The sequence below is a fragment of the Chelonoidis abingdonii genome, chromosome 22, assembly GCF_003597395.2.
Source record: "Chelonoidis abingdonii isolate Lonesome George chromosome 22, CheloAbing_2.0, whole genome shotgun sequence".
NCBI classification, from domain to species: domain Eukaryota; kingdom Metazoa; phylum Chordata; order Testudines; family Testudinidae; genus Chelonoidis; species Chelonoidis abingdonii.
Window position 1 is genome coordinate 6,455,781 of NC_133790.1, and position 18,419 is coordinate 6,474,199.

General features: G+C 40.4%; 1 protein-coding gene across 3 annotated transcripts in view; it reads right to left on the reverse strand.

Moving 5' to 3' along the window:
- KNTC1 (kinetochore associated 1) overlaps positions 1 to 18,419 on the reverse strand; it is a 73,859-nt gene that overhangs the window by 36,709 nt on the left and 18,731 nt on the right. For all 3 annotated transcript variants that reach the window (XM_032800615.2, XM_032800616.2, XM_032800617.2), the window contains exons 14-32: positions 17,985 to 18,028; positions 17,820 to 17,885; positions 17,662 to 17,737; positions 16,380 to 16,505; positions 16,189 to 16,278; positions 14,826 to 14,891; positions 14,228 to 14,289; positions 13,177 to 13,288; positions 12,294 to 12,437; positions 11,994 to 12,050; positions 11,793 to 11,894; positions 10,047 to 10,163; positions 7,638 to 7,781; positions 7,307 to 7,405; positions 6,257 to 6,360; positions 5,972 to 6,077; positions 3,745 to 3,879; positions 1,662 to 1,781; positions 28 to 97 (exon numbers count right to left, since the gene is read on the reverse strand). In XM_032800615.2, coding sequence (XP_032656506.1) covers positions 28 to 97; positions 1,662 to 1,781; positions 3,745 to 3,879; positions 5,972 to 6,077; positions 6,257 to 6,360; positions 7,307 to 7,405; positions 7,638 to 7,781; positions 10,047 to 10,163; positions 11,793 to 11,894; positions 11,994 to 12,050; positions 12,294 to 12,437; positions 13,177 to 13,288; positions 14,228 to 14,289; positions 14,826 to 14,891; positions 16,189 to 16,278; positions 16,380 to 16,505; positions 17,662 to 17,737; positions 17,820 to 17,885; positions 17,985 to 18,028 — 1,840 coding nt within the window. The remainder of the gene's footprint in view (positions 1 to 27; positions 98 to 1,661; positions 1,782 to 3,744; positions 3,880 to 5,971; positions 6,078 to 6,256; positions 6,361 to 7,306; positions 7,406 to 7,637; positions 7,782 to 10,046; positions 10,164 to 11,792; positions 11,895 to 11,993; positions 12,051 to 12,293; positions 12,438 to 13,176; positions 13,289 to 14,227; positions 14,290 to 14,825; positions 14,892 to 16,188; positions 16,279 to 16,379; positions 16,506 to 17,661; positions 17,738 to 17,819; positions 17,886 to 17,984; positions 18,029 to 18,419) is intronic.

The window sequence follows — 18,419 nt, forward strand, 5'->3', positions numbered from 1 at the left end:
TACATGAAGGGGTAAGTTACAACTTACCTTTCTGAATGCTAAGCAGGAATTTAAGAACCTCCACAAGTGTCTTTGTTATACACATTTGCGTTTTGCGCTGAAAAAAACAAGTGATAAGTTAATAATTCATTTGGTCTTTGGTGGGTAAATAGTCTTAGGTACACAGCTCAGATTATCGAAGTGCGGCTTGGGAAAGAATACAGGTAAGTAAATGGGTTTATTGAAGTGGAAGAGGGAGGTGACCTTGGGTATGAATTTAGGGTGTAGGCCATAGCGCTGCTCTGTGCCTGACGTTTGTTCAGTTCCCTCGGAGCCAAGCTATGAGGCTTAGTTTTACTCCTGTGAGAGCTAGACTGCACCAGGTCTTTTGTTCCTTGGGACGTCTTGGTACCGGACAGCCCTGGTGCCTCGCGGTCCAGCGCTCTCGGTGCCATTGGTACTGGGGCAGTTTTTGCGGGCAGACATCGCTTTTTAGGAGGTGAATCACGATGTGGTGAAGCATGAGACCACTTTTTGGGGGCTTTTTTAGGACCAGGGTCCTTAGCAGCCATTTTTGAAGAGGACCCCATAACTGAGGCAGCTGAAGGTAAGGACTGGCGAGGAGGTGTCCTGGACTTTGGGTTGGAGGCAGGTCAGAAGGACCTCTCCATCATTTAAAGTTTTAGTTAGAGGTCCCTCGCCTTCCTTGTCCTCACTGTCAGTTTCTTGCAGGGGGGACACTTTTGGTAAATGAGTGTCTCCCCCAGGCAACAGATACACTGCATGTGGTTGTCTGCCACTGGTACTGAATGTCTGCAGGTCAGACAGCGTTTGAAACCTGGAGCACCAGGCTAATGCCTCTTCGGCGACTGCCCGCCTGAGGTGAGAAGAAAAAAAAGGGGCAAAGTTTTTGTTTTTTTTAAATGGTAAACAGAACAAAAATGAAAGGAGAAATCAGTAATGAGGGAAATAACTAAGGAAGGGGAAGAAATTAGAGGAATATGAGAGCTGTTAAGAGCGCTGCTATCATTCCAACCAAAACCAAAGGTGGTAGAGAAGGAACTGGGTAACGGTTGGTTGCCTGTGCGGAGTAACCACTCCGAGCAGTGTGAGACAGCTGCTGCGCATGCACGGCCAACCAGGGTGCTGTTACCACAAGTCTCTGACTAGAAGTGCAGGGCGCCAAGATACCTAAATTGGAGCACCCACAAGGACACTCCTCAAAGAAGAACTTTACGTAATTTTGTCACATGTCAGTGCTATACCATTTACAAACTTTTTTTAGATCTTAGACAAAATTTATTTTAAGATGATTTGAGCTATATTTGTTTGTTAAATCCTGAATTTACAACTGGGTAAAATTAGTCGTAATGCATTAGGATTTACATTTGTAATTTAATTAATACTCATGGGAGTCAAATATGCAAGTCTCTGTACCAAGATGAAAGTGTGCCTCAAAAATACAGGGAACATTTCTGACACAGTGGTTTTACCTTACATGATTTGCTTTTTTACAAATGGATGAATGGATACAGAAAGCAAGAGATATGCACCTTTATACCTCGGAAAGGTACATTAGCTTTTATCAGTTCTCCATTAATCACTCTTCTTTTATGCGTGTTGAAAGCAGCATTGAGAATGATCAATGTACATGTAATTTACTAAGTGAAAGTAGTTAGTACCTCTTCAGAATTATCTGCTTCTTTCTGCAATACCAATCTTGCCCATATAGACAATCTCTCTGCAACTTTCTCTGCTTCAGAAACAGGCAGAGATTTTAATAAGTTTAGAGATTCCTCTCTCTGAAAACAAAAAGTTATAAGGTGTAAGTCAAAAATAGTTTGACAAGAGTATTTGTTGTTGAAAGAACTTTAATTTTCTTGTCAGTTATCTTATCATTATCTTATCTCTTTACTGTCTGACATTATAATGGTGCCCTACCAGATGAGAGACTTTTTAAGTTCAATTTACAACTTGGGGAGCCTATTAACTCTCCCCTTTTATAGAGCACACAGTTTGCCATAACATACAAACTCTCTAATATCCCAAAATAGTTTTAAGCATGTGTAGATCCTTTGATTCAGAGAGCTGAGGGCAGCTAAACTACAAGTTTATTTGTTGATTATAATAGGTAAAGAAAAAAGCAATTTCTTTAAGAGTTCTTGCAAAACAATTGATTAGATAGCATTTGTAAGCAGGACTATGACAAGCATGACTACTTTTATTACAACATGCTGGTAAGAGAGTGGAATAGCAGAAGTTGGTTGGTGTTGAAAAAGTGACTTTCTGATTTTTAGGGTGGGAAACTGTACTTCAGAGGGGGCCTGTCTAGTTCCTTTCCTCAGTTAGAGGAGCCTACCACACTGCAGGTCCATTACAGGGAGGAATATCCTAGATCCAGATCCTGATATGCAAGAATAATCATAGATAAAGCTACCTTTATGTCACAGAGATCATGGAAGTCACGGAATCCATGACATGCAGAAAGACCTCCCTGACATTCTTCGGTCAGCTCCAGGGGCTGTGGGACTTGGGCTGGCAGCCAGCGGGGCCCTGGCAGGGTTCTAGTGACAGCAGTGCCAGGCAGCCCCTTGCAAGGTTCCAGTGATAGGTGACAGACTCCTGAGGGGGCCCTCCTCAGGGTTCCAGTGACGGGTGACAGCCTTGTGTGGGGAGGGAAGAGGTCGCCTCCGGCAAGTGGCTGGGGGTGTCCTGTTTTCTCTTTGGGAAATATGGTCACCCTGCAGCTTCCAGTTGCCACAGGCAGAAGGGGAACCTCACAACTCCCAGTCGCTACGGTGGTGGAGGAAACAGCAAAAAAACTTTTGTAGCAGCAAAAGTCACAGACAGGTCATGGCTTCCATGAATTTTTGTTTATTGCTCATGACCTGTCTGTGACTTTTACTAAAAATAACCATGACAAAATCTTAGCCTTAAATCATAGATAAAGGTGACCAGCAGTTCAATGACTAAACAGTCTCCTCTCATAATGCGGCAGTACTAAATCATTTAATTCCCCACTGATGCATGCTGAAGGTTCAGCACATTCCTGAGTCCCACTAACATCAGTAGGGCTTAAGGATGTGCTTAAGTGCTTTGGTGAACTGTGACCTAAATTGTCCAGTCAGAAAGCTCTGCAGAAGAGGAAACCACCTGCTAGTCATAGAGATGCAGAAGGCGGGTGTTTGTGCCAGTAAAGAGTTGCTCAATAGCCCTTCCCACAAAAAATGGTTTGTGACATACTCCAACTCTTAGGTCCTCTTTACAACATGGAAACTGACATGTTTTGACACTCTGTGTCAAATATGGCAATGGTGCCAAGCCAGAAATGGACTCTTTTCTTGCTGGCTTGGAGACAGTCAACCACACGCAACAGCAACTGCAGAAAAGCTTATTAGAAGATTTCTAGCATATTTTATTTTAGCATACACTGTTTTCATTCTTTTTGGCAGTGAATGAAGGAGGATCTACCATGTTTTTCACTTTATATCAAAATATGGTAGGTTCTGTAGTGTACACATGCTTTCAGTGACTATGCATTAGTTCATGGAAAACCATGATAAATTTAACTTACTCATATCTTAGTCTATATATATAGGCTTGATTTTCAAATACTATAATATTGGCTACAACCAGTGTTAGTAGTATGATCGTACAAATTGCATACACAGATGTTTGTCAAACTGCAGTAACTGTGCAATTCTGAAAAATAGGCCCCAAGTATTTTTTAATGTAGATATCAAATGACTACGAAAATTTTCATACCCGATCTCGATCAATCAGATCCACCATCCTCAAAATGTAGACTTCCACACTTGGCAACATATATGCTGCTACAATTTTCAAAGCATCTTCCAGAGAAGTAGGGGTATCTTGTTTAAGAATGTATTTCACCAGTCTCTGAAACAAGAAAACAGCAACTTTACCATCTCTGCTATGAAACTGACCTAAGAACTGTATTCATATCTGTATATATAAAGAGCTTTAGCCATAGCAACGCTTTTTATTAATAAATCTTAGATTTAGTTAAAAAGGATTGGCTGTAAGCATGTACTTGGGTTAAGATCTGAAATATTCATTGACTTGATGGATAATGTATCTGGTCTCTTGGGACTGGTAGAACTTCAAATACGGTGAATAAGGTTTTCAGTAACCCTCACTATATTACACTTGACTGTCTAGAGGGGAGCCAAAGGCTGGAATGCTTAAAGGGAACTGTATTTTGGCTTCTTGATAACCAGTAAGGCATTACAGAAGCTATTTAGTTACTAGGTTGGTGAAATTTAATTACAGATAGGGCCCTATCAAATTCATGGTCCATTTTGGTCAATTTCACGGTCATAGGATTTTAAACATCATAAATTTCATGATTTCAGTTATTTAAATCTGAATTGTCATGGTGTTGTAATTGCAGGGGTCCTGATCCAAACAGAGACAGAGAGCAAGAGAGAGAGAGAGAGAGAGAGAGAGTGAGTGTGTGTGTTTAAGGTTATCATTGGGGCGGGAGTTTGCAGTACTGCTACCCTTACTTCTGAACTGCTGCTGGTGGCAGCACTGCCTTCAGAGCTGGGCAGCTGAAGAGCAGTGATTGATAGCTGGAATCCCAGCTCTGAAAGCAGAGCCACTGTCAGCAGCAGCAGCGCAGAAGTAAGGATGGCATAGTATGATATTGCCACCCTTAGTTCTTCACTGTTGCCTGCAGAGCTGGACCCTCAGTCAGCAGCCGCCACTCTCTGGTCGCCCAGCTCTGAAGGCCGCAGCACAAAGTAAGGGTGGTGTGGTGCAGTATTGCCACCCTTATTTCTGCGCTGCTGCTGGTGGGGCCCTGCCTTCAGAGTTGGGTGCCTAGCCAACAGCTGCTGCTCTGCAGCTGCCCAGCTCTGAAGGCAGAGCAGAAGTAAGGGTAGCAATACCACAACCTCCATAAAATAACTTTGCGACCCCCTTGCAACTCCCTTTTGGTCAGGACCCTCAATTTTAGAAACTCTGGTCTTCTCCGTGAAATCTTTATAGTATAGGGGAAACGCACACAAAAGACCAGATTTTACAGGAGGAGGCCAGATTTCATGGTCCGTGACACGTTTTTCATGGCTGTGAATTTGGTAGGGCCCTAATTATAAACTACACCACCAGTCTTGAGGTTGTCTGCCTTGTTCTTTGCAGTCTGCCTGATTGAGCATTCTCAGTATAGGCCCTCCAGCGACCATGGCCACATGGGTGTTCAGTGTCTGTATTCTACACCTAGCCATAAGTGTAGACAGAGCCCAAGGGACATGAGAAATGCTAGAGATCTAATCTCTAAATTTGTCTGAGAATTGCCACTGATGTATTGGGGTGGATGGGGGGTGGGAAGCAGACTAAGACTGCTTTTCAAATACTTTGCAGAGATCTGTATTGAATAGTGGTTTTTCTTTACCAGGTATCTCATTAAGAAAAAGGACAGTGCACCAGTCCCATTTGGATTAGAAAATGCAGGACTACATTTTCTTTCTTTTGTAATCATCTCATCCATATCATTTGTGTTTGGTTCCTTTGTACAGGATAATAGCCTGTGGTAGCATTTACAATGGAAGAACTAATAAGCACCTTTCTGAACATGTCTCAACAGTAGACTACAAATGCTTACTTCTAATCCAGCCAACTAGCCATTTTAGTAGTTCTTAAATTTTCCTGTCTCCCAAAAGCAGGAGAATGAGGATTAAAAGTTACATTTGTTTTGCTAATTTTATTTTTACTTGTTCTGGATTGTCTTTGTGTGGTCTGATTTTTTTCCAGTAGAGCTCGGTTCTCATTTAGGCATCTAAAAAGAAGTGGCCAGACTTTTCAGAAGAAGTAATAGACCAATGGGAGCTGCTGGGTTCTAAGATCTTTTAAAAATCTGGCTCCTAAAGTCTTCTCAACATACTCAAAACCTTGTTTAGTAATTTTTATTTGAATATATATCATAGAAGAAAAGTAAAAATATAAATAAAAGTAGTATCTTGTCACTTACCATTATCATCTGTTTGTCCTTTAAAAGATTAGTATCTCTTATCCCATAGCCCCGTAACAGCTTCTTCATCTCCATCAGTCTGGAACTTTCCTGCAATAACTTCACTCTACAAATAGATATGTCACTATTATTAATAGCTTTGCTTCTTCTAACTGCATAATTTTTTTAAAATAAAAGGTAGAGTTCAACCCTGAATTCTAATTGAAAGTAAAAACAAACAAAGAGTAAAATATCTTAAAAGATTTTGAAGAGATACGTGTTAGGAGTTAAGTAATGTTCCCTTACTTGACATGTTTCATTTCCAAATGCTGCTTCACCAGCTGCTCCACAGCTGCACTCCAAGGCACCACAGCACCATGCATTATCTGCAGTACTGCATCAAATATCAGCTGCAAAGAAATCCAAATTTCTCTGAAAACAAAGCTCTACATTACATAATTCCTTCAAGTATAGTTTACCCATAACTCTGTTAGACATGGAAGGTTTCTCCCTTCCCAAACTCCAGTTATACAAGGGGGTATTCCATAGACACACACTGAAAGCCTTCAAACTATCAGAATAATTTATAGCCCAATTCTATTAGCGTTTTACATGCAGAATTCCCATTGATGTTAGTAGCTGTGTTTTATATTTGTAACGTTTTCCTAAGATGTATGATTTATTTTTTTTTCTAAGTTTCTGTCTTTTGGCAACCTTATTAAAAGGGATTAGAGAGCTTCTTTCAAAAACTTTAAATAAAATATTAAATCATGCAAGGTGTGCTACAAGGTTGTATAAAGTTCTTGAAGGTAGGTCTAATTGTTATTAAATGACTAAAAGACTCAGGAAGTTGCCTTTGCAATGCTTCCAAAAATTTATATGTACCTTAACATAGTATTATATGAGAAAAAGAACTGCTGATAATGAAACAACTCTTCTAAAAGATAAACCTACAACTACAAAGCCATGATGACGACAGAGGTAAGCCTGGTGGCTCAATGATAATGAAATGCACAACCACACTGGCCTCTCTCCCAAATGGCACCACAGTCATCCCCCACACCCGAAATCATGAAAATTGAGGGTGCTCTGCACCTTGCAGAAGGCCACTTGCACAACTATCCAGGATAGCTGGAAAGCAGAAACAAAACAGCCTTAAGTAAAGGAAAATGTAAAAGGCACTAGACCAAGCAAACAATCCTCCTAGGATTGACTGAAATGCAGGACAGTATTTGGCCCCCATCTCTTACTCCTACCATGCAATGTATTCTGTTCTTGAATACAAACATAATTTTTTCATTCATAACACAACAAACAAGCATAAGATCCCTTTGTACATTTATTTAATGTACTTACATCTGTATCAGATATGCAGCCAATGACAGCTATTGCCTTTGCCTCCCATGCAGTTTCAAACACTGATGTAGATCGTGTACGACAGCGCTCTAGCAAGTCCTGAGTATTTTGAAAAATAAAGTTTAATATTAAACATTCAGAATTATGGCAGGAGCATTTGATAATTTAAACAACACTAAGGACCAGATCTTATCATTCAAATCAATGGGATTGTACTCAGGAGTAAGGATATCAGAAGCTGGCCCTAAACTGTAAGAGTATATAGCAAACAATCATACTTGATTTCTTGCCTAAAATAATGTCCTTTTAAAAAGGGAGGGAAAATTGATACCTTTATATACTGCAAGAGAAGTTCATCCTGTTGTAGATTATGTTCATGTATGTATGGCTTTATAAACTTTTCCAAAATGGATGGAATGAGCTCTGGTGCCAAAACTTTATCAAACATGCGGAATACTATTGTACTTGCATTCTCCTAGGGGGCAGAAAAACAGTTACAGAAACACAAGCTCCACAGCATGTTAGAACAGCACAACAAACAGCATTCTTCCTTCGTTTCACTAAGGGCCTTATCCAATGCCCAGTGAAGTCAAAGGAAAAACTTCAGACCCTAACATTCATTGCCCAGCCCAAAGAAAACCAACCCCCCTACAGACTTCTTCCACAAAGCCTTCTTGTGTTGAGCTAAACATTTGATTTCTCCTCCACTACAAGCTTGTACTGTCATCCAAAGTCAAAGGCCTTGTCTACACTTGCAGCCGCATGGAGGGTACATGTAGCTACTTGATATGGACACAGCGGTAAAATGAGGACAGACACATGCATGGAATTAAGCAGTAGGTCACAGCTTTAACACAATGGAGGGGTGCTACCTGCCCATCACCCATATTCTCTTATACCAGGCATTTAATTGGTTCCAGTGCAGGGGTTACAGGACTCCTTACCACATAACCCATAACACAGGGTAGGCTCTACTCAGCCAACTCCCAGGTCTCAGCTCCAAGTCTCATCACCCTCCCCACCACAAGAGAGACAGAGGGTGTAGCAGGGTGAGGACCTCGGCCCACAGGGATCACGAGTTCTGACGTTGGCCCACAAAGGCCACAAACTCTCAGCCTATCACTTGAGTTCAAGGCCCAGTACCAAAATCCCAGGTCTTTTACCTCTGGGAACTGTTCATGGTATTTTCTTAACTGCATTGGAAACCTGATGCAAGTTGCAATGAACAAACAACTCCACCCCAGTACCTGTTAGGTCCTGTAGCAGGGCGAGCATCTCACTCTGGGGACAAAGGGGTTAAAACCAGCTCTGGGAAAGGGCTTCCCCGAGGAGCCAATCAGACGAAGGCATGTAGCAGTCTATCCAGGCTCGGTAGGGTTGGTAAAAAGGGCTGTGAGCTAGGAGACAGGCAGTCTTGCTCCAGCCTTGGGGTGGGAAGGACTGGGCGATATGGGAGCATAGGGTACCTTCAATAGAGCAGTGCTGGGGAAGGGGCAGGCTGAGCTGGGGAGCTCAGGCCTGGCAACTTCCCTGGCTGTGACCTGTCAGGAAGGCCTAAGCAGGTACTGGGGCTGCAGTCCAACCCCCTAGTCAATGATGAGTGACCATTGCAGACTGCAGTTTAGCCTCTGAGTAAAGGGGCTAGATGAGGACTGGCACTGGGTCACTGAGGTGAGTGGGGTTCCCTGGGTGAGGGACAGCACCCCAAGGTAAGGGACACTGTGGTCCAGGAGGCACGTGGGGCCTATACATGGTGGAGATAAAGGGACTGCAGAGAGGCAGGTAAAGGCAGGGAGAAACCGGCCAGAAGAGGTGCTCCTGAGCTGGATATGCTAATTCCAGGACTGATCAGCAGGAGGTGCTGCACTGGTGTGTCAGCAGCTATCGCCTACAGTTACTAAGTGTGTACCTACTCAACCCACTGTGGTTTGAAAGTGCTGGGAGGAAAATAAAATACTCCTTGATCCTCTGCCAGTTGGTACATGGGGGGAAAAAACTCATTCCTGACCCCCTAAACAGGTGATCGGCTAGACCCACAGCATCTGTCAGGCTGGGTTCTTATTCCTAGTTTGGGTGGGTAGTGGGCTGCTGGCAAAGAGCCAAAAGAGGCTCCACATGGCCCCTGAACTGGCCTAAATTCTGAGAGCTGGGAAATGTTGGCCAATCAGCACCTCTCCCCCAGCTGGCCAATGGGTGCCTGTGATGCCCAGGGGGAAGCACTACCTATTGTCATTTGGTGAGTGTCTCTCTCCCTTGCTCCTGGGACTGTCTCCTTTTCACTGCAGGCCCCATCAAGTTCACTCACCCGTTGATGCAAAAGGGTGGCAAATGCTGCAGTTAAAAGTGGGCTGCGTCCACACTGTGGTGTGACGTTACATGCAGCAGTGAAAAGTTCTGGGGGGTAGGAGGCTGCGGGACTCTAGACTGCTAAAAATAGCACTGTAGATGTGTTTGGGTTTGTAGAAAGGTTTGGCATATTTGTACTCTACTCACCTAAGCAGTGCCTCACCATCTATACTGGTATTGATACCCATGCTAGCTGAGTGTACTCTATATGCTATTATGTGAATATGAAACCAAAAGGTTAGTGTCAGAGCAGGGATTATTACCATGTAGTTCTTGGCTTGAAATCCTATAGTCAATAATTCACAGAACTATTCTGTTTCAGTGATTTTTTTTTTATGAAGTGTCAACAATACAGACAGTACTCAGATATTTCTTAATATGCCTGCAATATTACCTTTTCAAAATCACAGAGTGCTAGTTTGCAGCTGTACTTTCGGTAGAGATCTACCAATTCTTGTAAATCATTCACTAACTTCTTTAACTGATGCACCTCTTCACAATCACCACACTTCTGAAACATAATTGAGAAATTTCCTGAGGAGCTTATCGATAATTGTCTGAAGTTTGCATACTTTGCAGAACTGCTATTTTTTTCTTTAAAAAAGTCAGCCCATAGTCTGAAAATGGGACATATCAGGAGTGGGAAGAGACAACTCATCTGCTTTTTATTGAGTGTTTAACGTGTAGGACTCAGGGAGTTTAAAGACTGTAGCTCTGACAATTATTTTGCTCTACTGATAGAGTTTCCATATTTTCAGCTTTTGCAATGAACAGTTGGCTTGCTTTGTTTTGCACTTCATTTCTTGTCACCTCTGTCCCACCCTATCTACAGGCGTTACTGTATCTATAGAATACATATTACTATAACCTACATAAATTTACTTTTATTTGCATGGACTAATCAAGACTTGGAAAAAGCTACTTGTGCCTACACTCCTGTGGCCTGGGGAGTAGGGGAAGTCCTATTTCTGCGGAATTTAAGCTTTCATTAAAACAAACAAAACAAAATCTACTAAGTTGCAGGTGTTACTTCTGTGGAGATACTCCTTCAAATGTGAACTGAAAGTAAGCCAATTCAGTGTTGTTTTCCTGCCCCTACAAATAGGCATGTTCATTGCCTTTGGCAAACGTCAACAAGTTAAACAAGACTGATTAGTTTCATCATTTCTATTCAGTAGTGACACTGTCAAGAATCATGCCAATTTCATGCTGCTGCTAAGAAAAGCTAATAGACACCAGAATTATTCATGTAGGAGTAGGATTAAAAAAAAATTGAGGCTGGTGAGAGGTAGAGTGGCAAACACCATTTTGCCCCTCTTCACTGCAACCAGAAAGCTCTAAGAAACAAAGGGAGTTCTGTCTTAGTTTTGTATTGCTGTCCATCATTAATGTCTGTGTGCCTGAGTTGGACCCTGAACCTAACTGGTGGGCACTCCCCATATGGTAGCCTTTTAGTGTCTTGCTAATAGGTTTACGTCCTCCTGATGTGTCTTTTCTTTAAAGCCATAAATCGTTCTGTAATATTGTTATATTGCAGGTTCTATACAAAATTGTACTATAGTATATGTACTACCTTCATATATAGGGATTTATGGCAAGAGTTGACATTCTCAACTTAACTGAATACAAGAATCTACTAGGTGTTTTATTGTGTTGTGACAAACTGCAAAAACATATGTTGTATTGCTGAAGAGACAGCAGTAAACAGACTGTCTGATAGAGCTACCATAATTGATTTGGTTTGTATAATCACTGAAACGAGTTCAGCATTTCACAAAAGATTTTTTGTAAACATCGTTGAGAAGAGCAGTCAGGAACTTTCTGACATGCTATAAGTAATTCCCCCCCCACACACACACCTTTTTGGGCTAGGGAGAGACATGTCACATTCCATTTCAGAACTGCAAATACTTTAAGGCTAGCAAAAAGGACATTTGTTAACATGGCTAAAGGATAAGACAAAGGAAGATAGGAACTTAATTCCTCATTCCCCTGAAATGAGTCTTCCCTCACCGAAAGAATATGTATTTTATTGCTCTTGCTGGGTTTTAGCAATCAGATAATAAAAAGACTACATGTTAAGACCTGTCCCAGTAATGTAAATATTTAACATAGTGTTATCAATTAATTTACTCCTTACCAAGGGAATCCAACGCCAGGAGGATGCCAGTCCCAGTTCACCTGGATTTTTACTTGTAAAGAACACCTCTGCCATCTGAAGTCCATTTTCTGGCCAATTTGCCTAGCCAAAATATTAAAAATTAGTGAGACTATCAGTACAAGTGTAGAAATACAACATATGTAGAAATACAAGGGTTTTTGCAGCATAAATGTACTTTACCTTATCAGTTAGTTCAAGATTTCGAGCTCCTTGTTCCAGCCATTTTGCTAATATTTTCTGAAATACAAAAAATGATTAAAATGTTCTGTTTGCTAAAGCAAAACACTTACAATACTATGAAGTAAAATTATTAATTTTTGAAACAAATTGCAGAAAGTCACAATACTAAAGAAATGGCTTTTTTTGAGTATAAAAAATACCATTTCTGCAAGAGGGTTGCATGTAACAGTGTACCTTAAACTGAAAAAAATATTTTTATATAAATGTCATCTGCATGGATGTTTCTTTTAATAGTTTTACCTGTCCTTTTGGCACAACCCTCCTTACAAAAGGAATCACAACATTTTTAAACCACAGACACAGTTCTTTTACAGGAATGGGGGCACAGATTGTGTTAAGCAGGTCCTCCAGCATTTTCACATCAAAGCTGCTTTCAAAATCTGCCTAAGATATAAAAGCAAAAAAATTATGTTTTTATTATAGTGTATGATATTATATAATATCAGATAAAGATACTTCTCTTTCTAACTTGTCGCTTTATATTAGTGAAGAGTTTGGCCATTCACAGATATGAAATCAAGAAAAAAATCTCATGTTAAAGAGAGTGTAGTCAAGTTAAACAAAACTTAAGTGAAGTGAACTTATCACAACATATAGAACACAATCTTGCTACCACAAACTTCAATGGAAGCAGAAATGGGCTTACAATGCCATCGCTTTAGAAAAACAAAAATTATGGATCTCTAGCTCTCTCCCACAAGACAGTGGGAAATTCAATAGCTTGTGGCCACCATTTTGGATTTGTTACATCTCAATTCACATAGCTGTTTTTAAAGCATTTTCAAGGCAGCAGTCAAATGAGTCTTAAGCAAGCCTTAAAAATTCTGTTAGTGAGCAAGGTCCATGGCTCCTGAGTAGGTAAACACAAGACGGCAAGCCTGACAGTCCCAAAAATGTCATTTTTCATGGTTCTGGCATCCCCTCAAAAGGACTTATTTCTGTTGTAACATTACAGATTAATTTGTTTAACCAGTAACAAGTTCAGAATGCAAAGGAAATAGGATAATGTAATCAGCCTCATCAAAGATGGGAACCTCTTTAGACTTTTTACTTGTTAAGGAGGTGTGTAATACTGGTCTTTGTAGAACAACAGAGATTTGAAAAAACACCTGAGACTTCATACCTGATGCCTAAGCCAGAGGTACTGCGCACAAGGAAGATTGCCTTCTTGTAGCTGAAAAAGGATGTTCTTGAAAATATCTTCATTATTCAAGAATTCAGTCCAAGCAATTCCACTAGGAGTGTGATGAGGAAAAGTGATAAGGCTTTCATGTACAGTATTTAAAATATATATTACACATTCCAACAAGTTTTTATAGAATATAGTGGTAAAGTGAATATAGATTTTGAAAAATCATATTCCTCTTATGGCACACATCCACAAATACCAATTTTCTGCTAAATAATGCTTAAAATAAAGCATCTGCAACAGAAAAATCTAGGTTACATATTTTCACCATGTAGGCTTGACTTAACGTCTCTTCTGGTTCAAATGGCCAGGGTTTACTTTACGTGGTCCCTTCTGGCCTCATCAGTTTTTGTTTTGCAAGGAGGCACAATGCAGCTACTTGATGGCATATCATGAGCTCAATGCAGGAATGAATACTAATTTCCAAAAAAAGGCACTGTGGTGTATTTCCCCCTGTGCGTGTGGCAGAACTACCACCAACCTAATGATTGTGTACAGGCATAGAGGGAAAATTAGATCCCCATGTAAGGAAGATGCACATTTCTCTCTGCTTAATTTGCTTGTACTAAAGAAAGAAAGAAAACAGCAGAGCAGGCTGGATCTTATGCAGATAGGAAATTAAAAAACAAGACCATAGAAGGAAAAGGAAAAAGCCTGACGTACTAGATTGAGCCTTTGGCTAACACCATGAGCAGCTCTGGGGAAAAATTGAGATTCATAGTAAAAGAACTATGACTGATGGTCAGAATTCCTTTCTTTCTCCCACCATGTTCCTGGGGCAGAAGTAGCTTCTTATAGCCCACTGGAGCCAGGTTACTTCCCTCTCTGTGCTAGCTCAGCTGCCATGTTAGGTACAGAAGTGGAGCTCTGCCCCTTTCCCACTACCTGTTCTGGGGGCAGGGGGAGAGTAAAAGTAGGAGCGAAGGAGGAGACACCAAGTGGAAAGCCCCAACATTAAAAAAAAAAAATTTTTTTTAATGGAAACCTGAATTTCTCTGGTCCAAAGGCTCCATAGAAAGTAGTTAGCCTTGCTTGAGCTCTCAATACCTGTACAGAGATAAAGGAGTTATTTTAGTTGACGGGAAACCTCTAGATATTCAGAGAGTGATGTTAAAATGGTTAAGAAAAAACAATATAAAAATGATAAGTACAGGTGGTTTCCAAAATCTCTAACCAATTAGTCAAGCAGGACAATTTACTTAGTACATATTATTCCAAAAATTCAAGACTATAAATGGCTTATACTCCACCTCCTGTACACTGGAAGAATACCATCTTAGCTACAACAGGGCTGAATAAACACATACATTTTATAGTTGTTTAAAAGCTGCTTAACATTAAATTCAAGAGACAAACATCAGATTGATCTCTCTGATTTCTAGAGTACTCAAGAAGCATTCATTTCTATAGCAAGAGGAAACATTTCATGCTAAAAGGAATATCAATATCAGGATCTTGTTGAGTGTTTTTAGATTAAATTTTTAAGACGTATAGACATTAAATCCAATTTTAAAAACTGGCTAACAGTTAAAAAGAAGTTAACCATTTTTTAAAATAAAGGCAATTTTTATTTGTTCTCTTACTTCTGTTATGGACACTTGAACCCCGTCAGATAAGGAAGCAATCATTTTGTCATTTCTCTTCAAGATCTGAAATGAATGTATTAACACACAATAGTTGGCAATACCGTTGATGCATAATGTATCAGATACTGCATAGCACTATAGAATTTTAATGTAATCATTAACAAAAAACTAGTATCTTCATAAATCAAGGACTTGATCCTGCAAGTTCTCAATCTTTCCATGGGATCTTTGCATGTATGCAGAGCCCTGCAAATCTGCAGGTATCTGCTTTATATCTGTGGACCATTTCTGCAGATAGCAGCACAGATGTGAATACAAATTTTGTATCTGCAAAGGGAGGGGGCTTGGAGATGCAACTCTGCCATGGTAAGAGCTAGGTGGGCAGTGGGGAGCTGCAGCGGACCCTCCATCTGCCCTGGGCAGGGGGCCCGAGCAGCCCCCGGGCTGCTCTACAGGTCTCCCCACTCCCAGGCCAGCAGGGAGGCCAGCTGGGGAGCCGTGATGGACCCTCCACCTGCCCGTGGTATGCGTGTGTTAGGGGACTGGTGGAGCAGGCTGAGAGCAGACCCGGCCGTATCCCTGGCCTCCAGGCTTTCCGCCTAGCCGAGGACAGGTGAAAGGTCCGTGACTCCACGCAGACTCCCCACAACTGCCCATATGGCTCTCCACGACTGGGCTCCAGTGGGGGGCACGGTGGCGGGAGGAGAGGATGCCTCGGAGCCTCAGCCCAGTCCCCAGTGTAGAGCCCTGCAAATCTGTGGATATCAGTGGATATCCATAGATAATTTTTGTGGATCGGATGCAGGGCTCTACATGGATGCAGTGTTTGCAGGATCAGGGCCATAATACATCTACCTGGTTCTTTTAAATAAGGCAGGAAAGTCTGGAATGTGAAAAGAATGAAAAATTCAAATGTTTAGTTTTCAGTCTCTGCAAAGGGCTTGGTAGGCCTGCTCCCCAGGACTAAATCCTGGTGTCCAATGTGCAAACAAAACCCTGTCCTGCTCTTTGCATAGGGGAAAAGGATCCCTTCACAACACTAAAGAGCACAAGGAAAGTCATCTAGAAAACTCGCCCACACACATCTACAAGAAGAAATGATTTTGGCATGCTTGCTGTTGACAATAAGCATTAACTGGAAATAGGCTTTATCCTAGCGTAGAGCAGTAACAACAAAGTGCACTCAACAGCATCTCTCCTTTTGCTTAGGCCTTAGTTTGTGTAATTTTTTGGCCAGTCCTCCAAAACAGTGTCTTTCTTTGCTGAGCTGCAACATCCCTTGGAGAGTGACAGTCATTCAAGTCAAGTGGGAAAACAGAGCAGAAATCTACTGGTATGAGCAATTTCATATAAAACTTACTCTGATTTTAGCATAGTTTAACATTTCCTGAGTTGTTTCAAACGTTGGCCATGGAGCATTTATACAGTAATCCACGACAAAATGGTTATCCTGTTTGATTAAAGAAACAGTTTACAATTCTTAACTCTCAACTCCCTTTCAGCTTGGTTGAATGTGTACGATAAGAGACATGCAACATATAAAGCATTTACCTGTGTTTTATGCAGATTTTCTTTAGCTTCATCCACAAGGTCTAACCAAACTGTTTGACCATAACTCCCAATGGAAGATGAAGCCAATTTCTCTAAAATAGCACTTGCTTTTACTTTGTAAACAAGCTGTTTTAAAAAACAAAGGCAGACATTTTTAAAACTAGCATCCTACTTCTTTAAAGAGATAATCTCTCTCTGTAGTTGAAAGGTCATGACATGGTCAGATCGCAATATTATTCTGGAGGAAACTAGGTCGAAATAAGGTGCATGTCCTCATTTAAGAAGTACTTAACTCTTATGGTACTTTTTGGCTTATTAAATGACACGTTCACGCGGGAGTGCAGGGTGGATGATGGAAAAAGCCTGAAGGACTCTATATGATGTTTTATAAAGTTGTGTTAAGTTTTATAAACTCCTATTTATCTTCAGGACTCTGGAAAGATTATTATTATTATTATTATTTTTTTTTGTAAAAGAGCCTATGGCTATTTTAACTCTTCATTAAAGAACTATAAAGTTAACTAATCAAAACATGCTGCTAATCCCATCTATCTTGATCACCCATTAACTCACTCTCTTTCTAAGTAAAATTATTTGTTAAATTCTAATCTTTTCTTGATCAATTTCAGAAAATATGATTAATCAAATTTTCTAGTGCACATAAAAAATTAGCATTTAGTGTCTAAGGCAAGTGCTACAGTCATGCTTCTGCTACCATTCAAGTCAAATGGCAAAACTCTCATGAATTGCCATACAAAAAGCTAGTGCAGCATTGTCCCTAACATGATTTTTTGCCAACTGAAAAGGGTCTGTCTATAAAAGAAATAGTTCAAGTTCAGAATAAGGCCAAGAGAGCTTCCACTGGGAGGAGCTGAGGTCTCTAATAGGAATTGAGAGAGCTCAGGAACCTGCAGGATTAGATCCAATACCCCAAGGAAGTTCTAATAATAATGCAATGAGGCAAGCCAACCAGTCTTATTATTGTTAATCAACATACATTAAGTGCTGCTCTTCAAGCAGTGCTACGCCGTCTGATACTTGTATGGGTAACCTCCATCAGAAGGCATACAGCACTTATGCAGAATGGTTCAGAGGTATATTAGTTATGTCAGATGAAAATTTACGACACACAACTGCTTATCTTAAATCAGTTAATTTTAAAAGCTAACTCACAATTTGAATGTTTTATATCCTATTAAGAAATTAACAGACAGAAACTTGGTTCATAAATTCAATCTCACAAATTAATCTCTTAATTTATTGCCAAGTATGAGTCATTTACCTCAACATCCAGTCCAAACTGAATCGCAAAATTCTCAGCTTCAGTAAACTTGTGTTTGTGAAGTAAGCGACTTAATCTAGGGAGCAAAATTAAGTAAAGCATAATAAGGTATCAAAGTTACTTAAAGAGAGAGCAAAATTTCAAAGCAGAAAATATACCTGTTTTCTGGCAAGGCTTCTGTTAAACTTCTCAATACTAAAACAGACACCGGACCTTCAGGAGACCTGAAAGTGATTACGGAATTAGGACAGTATATGGATATAAAATAATTCGACACATCTCCATATAACAGTAATCTAATTAAACATAAATATATGACTTACTTTTGGTGATTTTCATTAATTCCTTCCAAAAAGCATATTGTATCCTGCAGTAGACAATTATTAGAAACTAAAGTTACAAAAAAATTAATCTCAGGCAGTATAAAGCAACTAGCAATAATGAAAAGGTTATTAATTTGGAATGTAGATATTTTCTCTTACCCAATATCTCATCTATTGCTGTCTCACTAATATTTTGTCCAGGATGGCTGTCGCCATCTAAAACTTAAGATGGCCCAAACTGAACTGTTATTCTACCCAAAATCCCCCGTTATCCCATCTCAATTACTGTTGATGCTTCCATTCTGACACTCAAGCCCTCAACAGTAGTGTCATTTTCTGACCTCTCCCTCACCTTCTTTCCCCCCCATCCAGGCCATATCACCCTGACAGATATGGCAATTTCCTGCAGTATCCTTGGGAGGCATTATTGAATTA